General features: G+C 39.9%; 4 protein-coding genes and 1 long non-coding RNA gene across 5 annotated transcripts; 3 read left to right on the plus strand and 2 right to left on the minus strand.

Annotated features, from left to right (window-relative positions):
- Positions 1-776: 776 nt before the first annotated feature.
- Positions 777-2,774, minus strand: LOC118436302. Its single transcript, XR_004835338.1, has 3 exons — positions 1,701-2,774; positions 1,172-1,528; positions 777-1,098 (listed from the first exon to the last, which is right to left on the minus strand). It is a non-coding gene; the product is annotated as an uncharacterized LOC118436302 (long non-coding RNA).
- A 178-nt stretch (positions 2,775-2,952) lies between these two features.
- On the plus strand, positions 2,953-5,500 carry LOC110852632. The gene is made up of 12 exons (XM_022100740.2): positions 2,953-3,288; positions 3,373-3,454; positions 3,537-3,592; positions 3,688-3,952; positions 4,020-4,072; positions 4,137-4,259; positions 4,335-4,408; positions 4,544-4,571; positions 4,679-4,713; positions 4,786-4,906; positions 5,032-5,145; positions 5,231-5,500. The coding sequence occupies exons 1-12, from the start codon at positions 3,081-3,083 to the stop codon at positions 5,341-5,343; spliced, it is 1,272 nt and encodes a 423-aa protein (XP_021956432.1). The 5' UTR covers positions 2,953-3,080; the 3' UTR covers positions 5,344-5,500.
- A 306-nt stretch (positions 5,501-5,806) lies between these two features.
- On the plus strand, positions 5,807-6,949 carry LOC110852633. The gene is made up of 4 exons (XM_022100741.2): positions 5,807-6,003; positions 6,114-6,295; positions 6,383-6,497; positions 6,579-6,949. The coding sequence occupies exons 1-4, from the start codon at positions 5,946-5,948 to the stop codon at positions 6,878-6,880; spliced, it is 657 nt and encodes a 218-aa protein (XP_021956433.1). The 5' UTR covers positions 5,807-5,945; the 3' UTR covers positions 6,881-6,949.
- A 2,285-nt stretch (positions 6,950-9,234) lies between these two features.
- Positions 9,235-15,098, plus strand: LOC110852634 (kinesin-like protein KIF19). The gene is made up of 10 exons (XM_035853529.1): positions 9,235-9,944; positions 10,024-10,095; positions 11,740-12,210; positions 12,332-12,472; positions 12,618-12,809; positions 12,974-13,111; positions 13,205-13,384; positions 13,463-13,841; positions 13,934-14,281; positions 14,427-15,098. Exons 1-10 carry the CDS (start codon positions 9,894-9,896, stop codon positions 14,765-14,767), a joined length of 2,313 nt encoding a protein of 770 aa, XP_035709422.1. The 5' UTR covers positions 9,235-9,893; the 3' UTR covers positions 14,768-15,098.
- Positions 15,099-15,179: 81 nt separating this feature from the next.
- LOC110852635 (Bardet-Biedl syndrome 4 protein) lies at positions 15,180-18,224 on the minus strand. The gene is made up of 13 exons (XM_022100743.2): positions 17,646-18,224; positions 17,527-17,584; positions 17,355-17,436; positions 17,171-17,283; positions 16,944-17,103; positions 16,774-16,871; positions 16,618-16,712; positions 16,441-16,499; positions 16,193-16,318; positions 16,043-16,132; positions 15,868-15,949; positions 15,564-15,781; positions 15,180-15,474 (listed from the first exon to the last, which is right to left on the minus strand). Exons 1-13 carry the CDS (start codon positions 17,728-17,730, stop codon positions 15,256-15,258), a joined length of 1,485 nt encoding a protein of 494 aa, XP_021956435.1. The 5' UTR covers positions 17,731-18,224; the 3' UTR covers positions 15,180-15,255.
- Between the last annotated feature and the right edge of the window lie 37 nt (positions 18,225-18,261).

The raw sequence follows: 18,261 nt of genomic DNA on the forward strand, positions 1-18,261 counted from the left end.
ATTTTCCTTATTGTTACGACGCCAGAAAAGTGCAGTTCAAATAGATATGTAAAATGTAATGTGTTTGTGTGTGTGTGCTTTAATAATTATTCGTAATCGAGCGTTGACTGGTTAGTGAGGAAAGAAAAATATGGCAATGCCTTTGACTTTATTCATTTCCTTGCCGAAAAAGAATGCATGCAACTAAAGTTTCCTGTTTCACACAATTCAACTTATGACTACATTACCACGTAGGATAATATTCCACTTAACTTTGCCATTTGGTTATTAGGCGCAGTGGGTTTAAACTGAGCCATTTCTCAGTTTAATTCCATGTGAAACTAGCCAAATCATAAGGACTGCTCTCTGATTACCGTTTACGATATGCTACAATTACATTTTTAACGAATGTGAAAGAGGGGATTTTTTACGACCGAGATATTTCCAAATTGCGACGTGTATATGTATTTATGGTGGAATAAAAATGGTCATTAACGAATTTAACCAACCACCAACGGTTGATCCTGGAATTATATCAGCCGAGTCATCAATTGGAAGGAGATGATTGCATTGCATATCTTTCACAAATTGCAAGAACTGTGCATTTCTGTATTTTATTTTGTTATCGTCGTTATGATTTTGTATGGGAAACTGTACGTACAATCAATCTGGAGTGGTCTTCTAATTTAAAGAGCATTTTACACGGACATCATTCCGCAACATTACATAACACGTATATACGTAATGCTATTCCACTTTATTGAAACAATTAAACGTGATGCATTCATATATAACAATGGCAATTGTGTCGAAACCACGGACAGAGAGTGAAGAAAATGGTTGAAATGTTAAAATAAATGAGACACTGAGAGGGCATCCGATTGTATAATAATTCATGACATGACACAAGGTAGCCAAATGAACGGACGGGAGCCAAGCACTGACACAAGTCGGGCTGTTGACTTGACTTTTGTAAACTTTGCCTCTTCTTCTTCTTCAGCTCCTCTTTCTTCTCCACCATCGTCGTCGTCGTATGCGTTGTGTGATCATGATGATAAGTGCACTCGGAGGAAGTAAAACAGGTAAGAAATCTCTCTGTGTAGAAGGCGAGAGACTTTCCTGTGGGAACGGGCAGATATTAATTAGAGCTTCCGGTGAACAAGTTGATTTCTTATAAGTATGCCCTGCAGACCTTCGTCGTCTCCACTCTGCCTTCCCAACAGCACCACCAAACACCCTCCTGGAGCCAGCCAAAAGTGATTCCAAACCCATTTTAAACTTTTAACGGATTTAACAAAGTTTTTGATTTTCATAGTTTACCAATCACTCATTAATCGTTATTTTGTTGAGCATCATAATTCGACGTTCCATCCATCGACGTCTTCTCATCTCATCGGAGGAAGCATCACTGGGAAAAGTGAGACGAGGAGGGTGCATTGCAGTTGCATTGCATGTGCTGATTCATTAAATGCAATGTGACAGTAAGGCAACTCTTAAGCGTCTCGATAGCATCACATCTCGAAAATAGTCCAGGATGAAGAAAAGTCGACTAAAAAAGAGAGACCACAGGTAACTACAAAACACTTGTATCAAGGGAAATCTTGACATTTTTCAGGATTTCGAAACAGGGATTTTACATGCATTATTTGAACAGTTGTGTTATTATTTAAATTGGTATGTAATGAGATTGGTGAAGATTTTTAATTCTAGGAAGGACATACTTGAGCCAGTTTACGAAGAAATCGGAAGGGTGTAGCAATGACTTTCCAGAAAGAGGCCGGATGAGACTTTTCTGTACTTACTTCTGCACTCACTTACTTTTCGTCTGCCTTTGTGGAGATTAAATGAATTAACTACATATGACCGATATCAAGGGGTTACTTGGGTGGAAGTCATTGCAGTGGATTTCACGTTCAGTACTAAACTATGTGTATACCTTTGAATCATAACGTATATGCAGATATGCATATTGCCTGAACGATAAAGTTCTCCCTTTAATCGTCCTTTAGCACAGGGTTTCTTCACAAGGATACATGACTATAAAATAAGTACTAATGACGTCTCACTGTAGTTCACTTCACACTTTCTCAGTGATTTTTATAGCGTCCAATACTTTCTCTTAAGATCGGCTTAAACTTGGACCATAACCAATGCGACTTATTATTAAATGGTACCATAAAAAATAACACCAAAATTAGATTTTGATAAATTTACAGAGTATCATATTAACATTTTGGTATACGAATTTTTTTGCCTGCTGCCACTTACGGTATACAGGCTTAATTTTTTTCAATTATTTCATCAAGCAGAAGTTTGGGAGCGGATGGAATAATAAAAGAAATGAGAAGAGATCGCCAAGCCAAAGTATGCCACCGGCACTGCTGTAATTATTCAATGCCTATGTTTACATACTATGTGTGTGTATTGGCCATCCTCTTTAAACAATGGACAAGTGGACGATGGAGACTCTGCCGTGCCGAATTCGGTAAGTTGGTAAATTGGCAATGCAACGGTGCATGTCATGTGTCCAATTACTTAAGCATGTCTGTGCCTCCGTATCACTGCGAGTGTCGCACACCGTAATGAATGGCTAAGGCCCAATGCATACATGAGTGATCTTTACCTATCTCAGTGACAATTAAAATTGAACGAGGACTTTTTCTTAGCCTGAGGACAAACATGCATGATGATTGATCACCTACTAATGACTGAATGCATGTATCCTCGGTTTTTCGTATGATATGCACCAACAGCATTGACGCTGGGACGCAGTACTACCAAATACAATCGAATATCAGGTCACCTGTGCCAAATTCACGAGTTATTGTTGTAATTATTATGGTTATGCGGGCGACAGATGATGATGGTGATGGTAAAACAAGTGGAGATTTTCAGTCTGTAAAGGAACGACGGAGATGCGAAAGGGATTAGAATTCGCACCAATGCAAATCCGCAGATGAGGAGCCCCTCCTCTTTGTGACCTCGTATATATAAGCGTTATCTGGGGAAATCTTGTGGGTCACTTCCTTTGCTCTTGGCATACGACTGATACGACAACCTTTGGTTTCCTATTGGCATTTCCTTGTACGATTGGATTTATAATGAAGTTCCGGCAGAGTTCAGTGGTCGCCTGGATTGTGGGTGTGGTGCTTCTCTGTGATGCCGTCAGCGCCATTGGAACTCATTACAAAAGTGACAGGAGTCAGTTGCTGAAGGAGGAATACGAACCCACTTTTCAGAATTCTTCGTATTTTGACAATGCTGAATTTGCCTTGAGTTCCAGAGAACGTCATTTCAGACAGTCAAAGTGTATGTCAAGAGCTGGTTTTTCTAATTATTTGCAACCAGTGATTCCAATTTAATATTTTGTGTGCTTTTATGTTTTTGTCAAAGTTTTTCCACTCTTCACTATCATTCGTTTCACCAATGAAGTTTGCAGGACTTCCAGTGAAGAACATGGAATTTGTCATACGAAGTTAGTTATTACCAGAGTTGTAATTGTTCTTATCGTCGTGTGTTACTGTTTGGTGTCACTTGTTTCCGTTTTGCTATTTCAGAACGCAATGCGCTGCGGCTGGGGGTTTGGCACTTGGAAATTGCGCACAGGGTTTAGGTAACAACAGATCCACCCACATATGTAAATTGCAGACCCCACTCCTAGTGTGATCTACGGAAACGTGTGTATGTAAATGCCTGCGTTTTGTCCAGGAGTCTGCTGCCGATTCGTCGTCCAGTGCGGCGCAATTATAACTCAGAACGGAACATCGTTCCAAAGCCCAAACTATCCTTCAAGATTCACCCCCACGGACGGTTCGAACGTTTGCCAGGTGCGAGTTCGCCGTCCGCACAACGTCTGCCAACTCCGGCTCAACTTTATAGCTTTGGACATTGACGGACCAGTCCCAGCTCCAACCGCCACCAACACAGCGCCCAATGATGCCGGTGCTTGCAAAACAGACTCACTCGCCATTACGTAATTTTGACACCATTTTTCTTATGTTATGTGCAGAGGTAGACTTGATTTAAAAAATTGCTATTAGAGCTTCAGGTGGCACTGTTCCCAACTTGTGCGGCAACCTCAACGGACAACATAGTAATAAATAATTAAATTATAATTAATGCAAGTTATTACGAGGTAAAAAATCGTTACATTTCAGTTTACATCGATTATGGGACGAGTGACACCATCACGTTGAACTTGCTCATGAGTGGCACTGTGCAAAGAGAAAGGGTTTGGAACATTGAGATTTTGACGATTCCGTGCCTCTCCGTTGTTCGAGGTGAGGCGGACTTTAGTGGACATTTGTATTACACCGACTGATATACATTTGTATAACTGCCTTGACAATTTCTAGCCCCGCCTGGATGTCTGCAGTACTTTACAGGGATTTCTGGTCAAGTACAATCTTTCAACTTTCAGGGCGGAACAGTAAGTACTCATTTTTCGAGTGCATAAAAAAGTCCAGGCGTTCTTTGCTGTTCTATGTACAGCATCAACCTAGCATTATACGCAGCTTGTGTATTTCAAATTTGCATAACTTTGTTGTCGATGTGTTTGTGATAGCATCTTTCCAACATGGACTACTCCATTTGTAAGTAGCACATTCAATATTTTTAACGGTGTAGAGTAGAAATTGTTGAATAAGCTTAAGTTGAGCCTAAAATTCATGAAGCTTTTAATGTTGTTTAATTTCTGTAGGCGTTCGTCCTGAGGATGGCATGAGATTCATTGACGTAATAGCAAATAGACTAATTAGTTGAACATTTTAATGAAACTAATCCTATTGTGAACTTGTGTCATGTCAGTGGGCCCCCTGCAGTCCAGGAGACGTAAGGATTTCAGGTTCGCCGGCAACGTCCCCTACAATGCCGATGCCTTGCGGTGCAGCAGCTACACCCATTCCAGATTATCTCATAATCATGGGAGGTACATAGCACAAACTGACTTCATTATTATTCATTATGCAAAGAAACTGACAATCTAACCCGGTGCATAGCAGAAGTGTTCAAATTTAGCAATAGTTAAATAATAGCCCTGTTTCTCATCTCCAGGCGTCTCGTATCCGATGGGGACGCCTACTGCAGCCATACCTTCAGGGACATCAATCACCGACCGATTCTGCGACCTGACCTTCCCATCAGCAGTCACTTCAGCCTATGTTCGATGTGAGCCAGATAATAAACACGAAAATCAACTTTCATTGTGAAATGATTACTTAATGGATTAATTGCATTGATGTGAAAATTTTAGCTTCTGTTCGTCCCTTCATTCTCCACTTTAGAACTGACAGCAATGAAATAGCTGCAGCAAATATGGATGCGTCAGTTGGCTTTTGCTTGAGGTGGCAACAAAACCCTCAGTAATGAATGGTCCAGTGTTACAATACTTACAAATCGTAATTCTCTTCTCTTAACTTATTACTGTTATTAATGCTGAATAATATGTAATTTAAACTCGGAAAAATCATGAAAAATCATAAAAATGCGTTTTATTTGAAATAAATACCAAATATTCAAACTATTTATGAAAACACATTAACTGAAATAAATTATGATCACGTCAGACAAAAATACAAAAATCATCTACTGCGCTTATAGTTTGTAACTGAGATAAGCCAAATACCCCCAGATCGATAAAAATAACAGTTCGCCGGAAATTTGCAGCTGAAAAAATGCACATGGTCACTACGTGTAAGATTAGTAGGAGTTATTTTGGTATGCATAATTATCAAAGCAGTTGTAGCTATGACGCTGTCACTTCTCTTAAAATGCTGTAATTATGAAAAAAAAACTTCTCTTAAATGTGCATTGCAAAATTACTGATCATCATGAATGAGTTTTTCTTCCACACCAAGCATAATTAACTTTCCAGCGCTCAACGCATGGATATAGATCCTCATACCCCTCGTCGTTTTATTAGATGTTTGATTTGCTAAAAATCGTCGTGTCTCGGTGCTCTTTTTAAGATGAAAACCCAAATCCTGCTGTGGATTTTTCTAGTGATTTGTTTGCGTCCCTCCTACGGTAAGAATTTGTGGAAGAAGGAAGAAAATGAGACAACAATGGTCAACAACCAGATATGTTTCAACTAACTAAATGACGTATAAAAGTCTTCGTTCCTTGTGTGGTTGCAGGGATAATTTGCTACGTTTGTGAATCGAAGGAAACCATCAGTACCGTTACGATTAGCGAGGGTGAAGGTCAAACTCAAACCATCCCGTTCGTTATGGTTGAAGGAACAACTGCAAAAAACGACGACACGACTTTCAAACCTGGACCCATCGATAGTGGACCGGGTGCCAACTACTCACACCCCGTAAGCAACAACAGACTTTTTTGTTCATCATCCCAACACGCGTAATAAGTAATAAACGTACGATCATCAAGAAATGTCGAATTTCAGAATGTAACAACCGAACCTCCGAGGCCCCTCCTGGAACAAGTGCCGTGCTTGGATTCCAAAAAAAAGTCCGACAAAGGCAAGTGGTCACAGGATGAGTGTGATTCAAGGTATCGAGGTGAGTAGCTCCACATTTAAGAATAAATGGTCGTGGTATAGCGGGTCGTACGGGGTAGTAAGGCCACATTTGAATATTTAGCATGCTTCAAACTGTCTGGAGAAATAGTTGAGCCTAATGGTAAGGAAATGGTGATTTCGGCGATCACCCAGCGCGGATGCTTCAACCCCACAGATGATTCGTTCAAGCAGCAAGGGAAGCTTGGAGAGTGCGTGGATGCGACTTCCGGGACCGGAGACTTGACTAAAAAAGCCACCCTCTGTGTCTGCGATGATGAAAATAAGGGTGAAATGCTCTGCAATCGAAGCACCGTGAAAATCGGGAGCCCCAAACATGTCATCCTATTCGTCACCCTTGTCACCGGATTCTCTCTCAGCACGTGACTAAATATCTTCGGGTTTCAACTTTACGTGTCTTATGTATATCTTATGTGCATTATTGTGCACATCTAAAAGGTCAAGGCCTATTTGAAATAAAGAAATCATTTTAAAGGCACTCTTATACAGCCAAAATTGAGAATTACATTTTAAAGTTAGCCAGTTTAAAGTTAACTCCAATCCGATCTACTACGAGTCTCCTGGCCAAAGGTGCAATTAAAACCTTATTCCTAGGACACGTATAAGTTCAGACCTACTGGTATAACATACACACGCGCACTGGAGAAAGTGTTCGAAATCGTGACCATCGTTTACTTTTTGCATTATCATAAATATATTAAATATACATTAAATGCATTATTATAAATACAATTAGACATGCATAAATAATGAGAATATAAGGACCTGGGATTTTTATTATTTGCCAGAGTCATAGCTGTTATGTGTATTGGCAACTTTCCATCTTGATAACGTACTAAAGTGTTTTCTATTTTGCAAAAATCATGCAGGGTGATTTGGTGTACTACATGTGTGCAAAATTTATTAGAGTCGATACAACGAGGGCCTTGACTCAGGCTTTAAAGTTGACAAAATGTTACAGCATAAATATCACGAAATGATGTAAATCCTTCATTTGTAGGAAAATCTCATTTTGACAAGTTTTTCATTTGAACTTTCTTTCCAGAATAATAATTATAGATCGTGAAATAACGAAAATCGTTCACCTCACTTTCACCGGCCTTGGACCAAATCTAGTAGTCTTAATGTGCTTGCGTTCGTGATTCTATGTATGTGGAACTCACTACTTATCGGAGAAAAACATGGTAGGGGGAAAATCTTGCATAATTTGTATTGCTACTCAAGTTGGGTCAACAGTGCGTAGAATGAAAAGCACCACCACTTTCACTTTTAGTGTTAGTGGGTTAAATCAATCTAAGATGCTTGGAGCGATAAGAATTCACCTCTGCCCACGAAGGAAATCTCGGTCTCACAACTCGAGAATATGTGTATTGGACAATTCATATTTCACCGAAAAGCATGAGTGAGCGAGTTTCCGTTAACGGGGTCAATTATTGCTCAGGTTCATGTATGCATGTATGGGCAATCTGATGCAATAAACAGGCAGAGCAAAGAAGAAGTCTATTTCGGCTTCAGGTTAGCATTTTACTGAGCTTGTTGTGCTATATTTCTGGCGAGATTCTGTAATGAAACTACCGCTCTCGTTATTAATGCCCTACATATAAATCCAGCTATCTAAGCCTTGCACGCATTTGATTTACAAAAGAAAAAGTATTAATCCGCAGCTCATGTCACTTGCCAATGCCGACTTTTGGTGGTCGGAACCGTAAATTAATTAGTAACTTCACTTGACGATGAATAAAAGATGAATGTTTTTTTGTCAATTCCGTCGCGTTCAATGCGCTGAGGACAGGTCACCGAGTTGGACATCAATCGAGCACCAACTGGATATCTTCTGGGGTATCTGCTTCGCCATCACCAAACGACAGACTGTAGGAATACATGTTCTCGTCTAGTTATATATTGCACATTGACATAATAAAAGTTATATTTCCCATAAAACATCTAATTTAGTACCGTTTACAAAACTTTCCACAAACACTTTTTGTCGAAAAGTGAAAATTACGGGTGTTCACGTGTACCATAAATATATGTGCGTGCATACAGTGTCATATCTGTATATATGCATGAGTAGATTGAGAATTATAACTATCAGCGAAATAGATACATGCATATTTGCGCTACCAATAGTGCATAGCGTGCTTTATCCACAAAAATTGGTGAGTGGACTCTATGCATGCATATTCATATCATACGTACGAGTTTTCACATGCCCACTGTCTCCATTGTGACAACATGTAAGAACATGCATCGTATATAATAATACGATTGTGGGGAGTTTGTTATATTGTTATGAGTCAAGTCAAAGCCGCAACGCAACGCAACGAACCAATCGAAAATTTAGTTGTGCTAACTCTGTTATGCAGAAAATAATATATTATCGTAGGTGGGCTCCCGTTTTCTCCTTAACTTTCTCTGTCCACTTTGTCCTCTGAAGGATCGTCCACACTCTCCTGTTCGTAAATTCACACTGTCAAACTTTGGTAAAAATACAATTCAAAATTACAATATTTTGAAATCCCAACATAATCGCCATGTCCGCATATAAGTCGGAATACAGAGTGTGAAAAGTGTGTGAATGACGCCAATCCTGGAGAAAGAAGGATAAAAAGACACCTTACAAAAGAGCACGATGTTTGGATTGCATATTTGATTTTTCTTGCTTGCCAAGTCAACCTCCTCCCTCAATGGCGCACGCGAATGTTAAGTACTGCTCATTTCTTGGTGGTGCTGGTGGGGAACAAATGGTCAGTCGGGGTCGGTTGTCGCGTCGAACAAGTCGGTTTCAGTTGCTCTAGCAGACTCTTCACTCGGGCAGACTTTGCACTAAAGATCAAGGCGTTAATTTACGAAAAATTGATATCCAAGTTCGTTCCTACATTTTAATAGGTTTTGATAAACGGATAAATGTTGATAAGAGAATTGGATAACATTTATTTATTTTTAGCGTTATTTAAGAGATAGATTTATTCTGAACACGAATTAGTCAATGATTTACCAGATCAAACTCTATCCAGTAGGAAATAACTTGATCATCTATGCTACTCTTGCTGCATAAACTAAACTGCAAACATTGTGCATATTTACTTCTAGATTAAATTCCCCAAGATTAATTACATAATTTGACAGAGCAACTTTCTTGCCTTGCTGTAATAACTCTGCAACTCTGACAAATTAATCAATAGTGGTGGCAACTTGATTTGTACATCAAAGCTGACATGCTAATCGCACCTCACACATCGTTTCTCCTTTGGTGTCAAACACATAATTTCCCAGTCGGAACACGGGTGTCAGAGTTTTAAGTGACACCGTCATCAACCCGCTTCCTCGACGCACCGCTTCCACAGTGGAGAAATAACAAGGTGCTTGTCCAATCGACATGACGAAAGAAATTTCATCCAGTACTGCGACTCACAATGAAAGGCTCCTGGTAATAATTTTTAACAACGAACAATTAATACCAACACAATTTTTGTCTACGTTTTTAACGAATTCGAATATGCAAATAGGTTGCAGTTCGCATTCGTCCCATGGAACATCTTTCGGAAGCGAACAGAGTTATTGCCGCATTGAGTGAAAAGGTAAGTTGCGTCTTGTACGTTAATTTTGTGCACTTAAAAACATCACACATTTCTCAAGACAAGGAATGCAATTGTTTTATTTTCCACAATTTAGTTGCCCATTCATTTCTTGTGACGCATTAAACTTCGCGTGCCGTACTTGTTCGTGCTATACTTTTTCCTTACATGAAAAGAAAAGACAAGAAAGAAAGACAAGAAACACGGCTTAGTCGCATTGCATTGATTTATTTTTGCACTGGTCGTCAGAACGTAGAGAAACGTCGAAACCTGCTACGAAAAAGAAGTTGCTGCATAAATACATTGGTCACTTGACCATGTACGTGGCGAAGATATAGCGATGGCCAACCGTCGTGAGACATGCCTCCCACGAAGAACTGACAGTGAACTTGAGGCGAGACAAGAAATGTCATTCTGTGACTTTTTGTGCTGGAGAACGAACCACAATTCTCAAGTTGTAATCAATTCGATCTTAATTGATAAGGCGACGTATTGTGTTCATATGCTCATCCATTCTGCTCCTAAATGAATGCATGCATCAGTTCACCCCAGGTGATTCCTTCTATTCATTAATCTTCCCCGTATAGCAAATGACGTGTGAACAACGAACACGTCAAAGTTTATACATTCATTTGAGAGAAAGTTTGTTAAATCAACAATCGCATCCTTGCCTAGCCCAAGAACGCAATCGATTCACCATCACGTTCTCCTATATTTATACATATAATTCGACGTAGATTATTGTTCGTGCTCAGAAGCAACTAAACGGAAACCCAACATTTATTAGCCATTAGCAAAAAAACTTTTACTTTATATATGTACACACATTTAGAGATATATATGAACGGGGAAAGTCAAACAGGGCTACCCGTTGATTCTCGTTGCGTATTTATTTCCCCATTTTGCACCAATTTACCTTGAATTATACTGCATATTCTCCTTCGCTTTGTGTCCTCCAAGTTTTTCATCCGAATTTACAAAGTTTATCAGCAGCAGCGTTTATATTCATTCTCTGCCATGACTGTTGATTTAGTAGTTTATCCAACTTTTCCAATAAAAGTAAATGGAGGAGAGTATGTCCTCGTATTATTATAAATGGCGAATAATACTGTTTGTGCAGCTGGTCTCTGAGAAGAAAGCAATGGTATTCACACCACGACTAGTTCCTCGTCAGCAGCAGGGGTCTTTTGTAGCCTTGCACATATAATGCTGTCTTGTGGAGAAAGCTGGGAGGGCTTGGCGTCCTTTGCTGTTGGTCTTCATTGTCTGCTGGATGACATCAGAGCGATGCGTTTACAAATGATTTGATGTGAGAGCGAGGAGGTGTAATAATGCATTTATCTAACAGCGGATAACTGTATAAAAGTCTCAGCATAATCCGATGCACGCAGTAGATGTCAAGTTCGTCGTCCATTCTTGTTATTGATTCACAAACACTTTTTCATTTTGTTGAATATTTGCATAATTTATTTATTTGGCAAATCCATCCTTTTCTCTTGGCATTTGTTCTCAAGGTCAGTGTTGAAAGTTTTTGGCGAAAAAATAGAGAGATGACAAATTACCCCAATTACTCATTTCGCACTATTGAACTCGTCTTATCATTAGTTGGCATAAGATTTTGTTGTATGTGCATTTTCCATCCAACAGACGCTGGTCTTCACGGAGGGACCCAACTACTCGGGTCCGGATAAGAACCTGAGCGACCCTGAGAGTGGCGTCTACGGAAGCGGTGGTGCTGGTAGTTTAGGCAAGAGCGTGTATTCCACCTCCTTCGGGCAACTCCCATTGCCCCATCCACCACCCACTTCCAGACAAAATAGGTCAAATCCGGTGACCCAGAATAATGGCAACGGATTTCCGACGGAAGGGCGAGTGTATGATTTTGACCACGTGTTCAATGAGCATTCCAGCCAAGAGGAAGTGTACCGCAATACGACCGCCCCCTTGGTCAGGTCCGTTTTTGAGGGGTTCTGTGCCACGGTTTTTGCATATGGGGCCACCTCAAGTGGCAAGACGTACACGATGGTGGGGACGCAGAACGATCCAGGAATCATGAAGAGGGCCATCGACGACATCTTTCTAATATGCTCCGATCCAGACAGAGAAACAAAGGCTGAGGTAAATAATTATTTGGGCCATGCATGTGGCAAACCACGTGTGTCATTAAGTCATGTACTTCATACGTGTATGTATGTGTAGAAAGTGAATATTTAGCAATTGATAAGTTCTTCCGCACCAGGTGTATCTTTCCTACCTCGAGATATACAATGAGAAAATTCGGGATCTGCTGCGTCCTGGGGTAAACTTAGAATTAAGGGAGGATATGGAGCAAGTACACGTTTCTGGGTTATCGGAAATTCGTGCAACTTCCACAAATGAGGTCAGTTAATGGCAGGTGTTACGGTGCCTATATTTAATCTCGTCATGAAATTGAGTACTTATTTCAATAAGGCAACACAACGTTAGAAATTGGTAACGGAAATTGTAACATGTAATTTAAAACGATGCTAAATGGTGATTGGCAGGTGATCAATTTGCTGCATAAAGGCAACCGTGCGAGAACAATGGAGCCAACCGCTGCCAACGTGGCTTCATCTCGCAGTCATGCCATCCTTCTTATCACTATTCGCCAGTTTAATCAAGACGACAGCGAGGTCACGGATGGAAAATTGTATCTCATCGACTTGGCTGGGAGTGAAAGGGCGTCAGCGACGAAGGTCTGTCCATTTTCTAAAATGTGTAATTAATCATTTCCCCTGTGACCTTCGTCCTCCTTCAACAAAACCCGACACCAGCACCGAACAACAACCCTCGTTGTTTCACTCTCGAGAGTGAAATAACAATTTTCCTGATGATAATGGTGACGTTTTGATGTAATTAGAATTCTGGACTGAGGCTCAGAGAAGGTGGACACATAAATCGATCACTGCTCGCCTTGGGGAATTGTATAACTGCGCTGGCAGCCGGGGATGACAAATACATAAACTACAGAGACTCCAAACTTACACGTCTTCTCAAAGTACACACCTCAAAGCAATCACTACGCTGATTGCCATAATACGATGCATATGTACTAAACTATAAATGTTGCTGAAATCCAATGCTGTTGCAGGCTGCCTTGGGAGGTCCTTCAAAAACAGTGATGATAGCTCACGTCTCACCCTCCATCCACCAAAGGGAGGAGACCAGAAACACCCTCCTTTACGGACAACGGGCACGCGCAATTTCCAATAGGGTCCGAAAATTTATTTACCCCGGACAAAGTTCTGAGACTGGCTACATCATCGAAGAGGTGAGGAAATTAATATTTTCTTTTGTATGATTCGACCAAGAAAGTCAATACGCTTTGACTTATTTCGTTGCTTTTTAGCTTCGCAACGAAGTGCGTCGACTTCAGAACAAGTTGTTGGAGGAGAGAAGTTCGTCCCCATCAACTTTCTCCTCCAGCATTAATCATCACTTCCCGACAAAGTCCACCCCACTTCCGTCCCACCCATCGCCCCCTCTGCCCCCGTCATCCAATGCCTTTTACCACGAGGGCTACCTGGACAAACATGAGAAGCACGAACTCGCAGCCATAAAACAGACCATTTCCGCACTTTTCGATAATGAGTTCAAACTCAGAAACGATCTCCTGAAACTGGACGGAGCAATGTTGCAGTCCGCATTGGATTGCGAGATTCTTCGTCTGATGGTCTTAGATTGGGAAAACGTGAAAAACGTCCACAAGGAAATTGACAACAGGGATGGTGCGTACAAATGCAAATAATATGCTACATGTTATTTACTAAATACTTGCATGCTGAGTAGTATTTAATTTCGTTACTTTTGTGTATTTCAGATGAGGAGATTGACTCTGAAAGGTCTGAAATCCACACTGTAATGAACGAACTGAAGCAAGTGCGACAAGAGCAGGACAAGTTGCTTCGCATGAGGACGGAAGTTGAGCAGGATTTGAGAGCTGTTCGAAGCAAAATTGCCCAGTTTGAGGAAGAAGCATCTCAATATTTGCCGGAAGTGCAGCGAGAAATTCTGAGTTTGCTTTGCAGACTGCAACAGGATCAATTAAACAAGATGAGTATAGAAATTGAGGCGGAGTTGAAACGTCGTGGCACTCTTTTACTTCGGTGCTTGAGACAGAAGGCTCTGGGCGAGGCAATAATTCATCGGCAACGACACTTTATCAGTGGTAAATACGAGTAATTATTTATCCTATCTTTACTTTAGCTGTCATTTGTACTCATTTACATGCAACTAATCCTAAGAACACGCAGAAAAATGATATAATTGACACAAACTATCGAGTTCATTTTGTGATGATTATTTCAATACAGCAATATCTGGCAGTCTTCCGAGAACGTTGGAAACTCCATCTGAGCGCTTCCTGCCCCCGTTGGCGTCATCTTCAGGGAGCAGTAAACCTGGTTCTGGTGACAGGGGCGTGATCATGGCAGCCATGGGAGACCAGAACCTGTCCAGAAATCATCACCTGCCTCCCCTTAATTCCAACCAGTCTCCTGGAATCGTCCCCAAAACGACAAAGTATTCTGACTTCCGTCAGCAGCGACTAATCCAGCGACAACTATTGTCAAGTAGCGAGGAGGACATTGACGAGAGGGAGAGATATCGGTCCCCGAGGAAAATAAAACCAAAATCTCCTTATCCGTCGTATTAAGTTGTCTTTGATAATAAATAATGACATAATTGAAGCCGAATTTCCCGATTAAGAACGTCCTCTTTTATAGTTCGCTGTCGTCGTGTCGTAGTGGACATAGGTTGACAGGCACATTGATGAAGAGACGAACAAATGCAGATAACACGCACTCAATATTTATTATTCAATATCGATAAATCGATCATTATCGTCAGCAATCATCCCGAGCAGCTGCGCATTTTATCATTATTATTAGAATTTATTGTTGGCGATTATGTAGCGAGACTGTCCATTATTCAGTAAAGTACTTATTTTTCCTTTCAAGTTTCAAACCATTTCAAGTTTAAATTATCAAAAAGTAACCTTTTGTTTTTAGAAATTGAATGTAAGGGGTACCTGATTAGTACGACAGGACGGAGCTAAAATACTCATGTTTTGTATGACAATTTATTAATGATAATGTCAACAACCATCCAATTATGCAAAAATTATATCTGTATTTAACTAAATTAAACTAAATCAGCTTCATCAATTAAATTCATGGATTTCTTATTTGCTGTTGTTTTTTCCATGTCCCTCAATTTTGTACTTGTTGGAACATCGGTGTTTGGTGCGACGGTATTATCGAATGGCGGTGGTGCTGACAGTATTTCGGGCTCATTTTCCTCTTGCAAATGGAAATTCATCAACTTCATGGCAGACTTGACCCGAGTGAAAGTTGACTTGACCTAATAAATATTTGCATATCCATTATTCGATTGGATACATGTCATACTCACGTGATGACGAGTAATATTGATAAACAATGCGTATTTACATCTGGATCAATGGACCCCCTTGGTGTTTTGGAGAGAATGGCATGAACCTGTTTGAATTTTTGATAGGCTTCGGCATACTTTTTGTGATTGAATAGAGAAATGCCGTAGTTTAGCCATAGCGTTGCCGGGTCGGTGTTGATCACCTCTGAATTCAACCTTAGAGCTTGTTCAAAGGCATGTGTAGCATAGTCCAAATCATCAAGATGACTTATGGCAACTATCGTAAAGAGTTCTTTATGAATTTATGCTCATTTAGAAACCCACACTGCTAAATTAAAGTACGTATGTAAATCTGTATGATACCTGCCAGCAAAAAAAAATTATGACTTTGCAGAGGCTTGAGGTTGATTGATGCTGTAAGAAAGTGGAATGCAGAGGCGTATTGCTACAAATTAAAAGACATGCCGTCATCATATCGCATGTAAATTGCATCGGATCCGCATATACATGCGTTTATGTAATTTTTTTAATTTCGCACCTGCATATGCAAATGGATCAGACCAAGGTTGTGAAGAATCTTCCAGTCAAACGGAGACAAGTAGTAGGCTCGCTTGAGACAGCTCATGGCCTATGTGCACATGACAAATATCGTACAAAATTAAGATTAGATAAGACAGCATTAACGTACCGCAACATATTTTCGTTTCCCAAAGTGAAAACACATTCCTGTATTATTCCAAACCGAGGCAGAGTCGGGAAGAGTTTGCATAGCTCCTTTGTACTTGGCCAACGCATGATCATAGTCCTCGTGAGTCTATGATAATAATATGAAAGGAATGTGCAGTCAATTGTCCGGTTATAATTTAGTCTTATGTAATCAAATTAAAGTACATCAAACAGCCAGCACATTTAATAAATTGCTGACTAATTACGTACCTGCATCATGGACGCCATTGCAACCAGGGCTTTGGAGTTGAGAGGATCAAACGCTAAAGCTGAGGAAAAGTTACTTTTTATTCCATATTAAAATAGCATATTTGACAAGGAGTTGTTTCTTAGACTTGATGGTGGAATTTTACTAGCTTATCAACAAATATTGTGAAATGGACCTACCTGATCCTAATCGGACAAATGACACATCATCTCTTCCCACTTTCATGTAAAGCAGTCCCAAGTTACTCAAGAGTTCAGAGTTTTCCGGAAATATTCTGCAAACAGTCGCATATATACGCATGCATATTTTTAATTGCAGAATTAGTAATTGTCTACCTCGCAGCCTTCTCATAAACAATGATCGCGTCGTGTAAGTTTTTCTTGGCTAGTGCAATTTGTGCAAGAGCTTCGAAAGCCTCCTGCGACACTCGTGCCTAGAAATGTATATGATGATAAAGATACGTAATTAATATTAATTTATATGTAATATGAAACTAATCTCGTGCCTGGAGAGACAGGTTCATGTGCTCCTTGGCCTTATCCAAGTCCTTCATGAAAATGTAGCACATTCCCATGTTGTAGTACGTCTCCGAATCCGAGTCGTCATTCAATATTTGGGCCTTTTGATAAGCTTCAATTGCCAACTTGTGACGACCCAGCAAAAATCTGGGGAATTCATATCGTAGATTTATATCTAGTGCTACTTAGTTTCATTAAATCATACAAACCGTACAAAGAGCGAGCAATTTGTTTCACTGTATTTGCATTATTTGGTTCCAATTCATGACAAACTTGCAACTTGTCCAGAGATTCCTGCATTTTCCCCTCACTTCGGTAGATAAGTGACTGCATATTACAAAACGAAGTTAGTAACTTATTCACTTTCATATAAATAAAACTTATGAAGGATAATTTACCAAAACATAGTTGGCGTACTCAGAGTTGCCATTTGTTCGTTGCAATTCTTCAAAAATGATAGATTTGCATGTTTCAAATTCCCTACTCAGACACAGTTAGTTAATTTGTACCTCAATTTAATTTGCATCTCTTGTCAAAGTTTCTATTGCATATATGTGCATATTAATTAACCTTCTTATGTAATGGAGATGAATCAGCCAATTTTTTGAGGCAGGGTGTTTTAGATCAGCTAGAGGTATGGATTTAGTTTAAATAAAAATCTTTTTTATATCAAAAGAAGTCCTTCTTACTTTTCTTATTTTGGAGAGAAGCTGATCGGATGTTTCTTGCTGTATGAGTTTCTCCAATAGTATCCAACAATCCATTGGCTGCCATTGTGCAGAATTAAATGAAATATCTACGACAAATTATTACTTAAATGTGCCAGCACAGATCAATTAAAGTTGGGAGAAAATCCGCTTATATGCAAGAAATTCATGTGTCCTTCTCTAAATATGTATTAGTCGTAACATCATGCGGAGAAAGCTGAGGATGAGTGAAAAGGTTGTGGACTTGGGTGACTACGGTTTGTTTTCACTAGCAACTCTGGTAATGCCCAGTGGGTTGTAGAATCGTAAAGTTGGAAAAGGTATATGAATTTCCTTCTCCAAATACATAAAATGAATTACGATGATGATTTCCTTTAACATTGAAACCTCTCCGTTTCACCAATTTACGTGGCTGTACAGAGCGTTTGACGTTGATCGAGGCATGTGCGTGAAATTTATAATACTGTTTTAGGATCAACTCATAAATGTATTTTTGCAACTATGCGATTAGTAATAGCGAAATTTAGTAGAATAGTTAGTTCGTGGTTTACATTACACAGCGTGATGAGGAAAGTGTGTGATGGTGGTGGTGGAGTTG

Source organism: Folsomia candida, unplaced genomic scaffold, assembly GCF_002217175.1.
Source record: "Folsomia candida strain VU population unplaced genomic scaffold, ASM221717v1 Fcan01_Sc007, whole genome shotgun sequence".
NCBI classification, from domain to species: domain Eukaryota; kingdom Metazoa; phylum Arthropoda; class Collembola; order Entomobryomorpha; family Isotomidae; genus Folsomia; species Folsomia candida.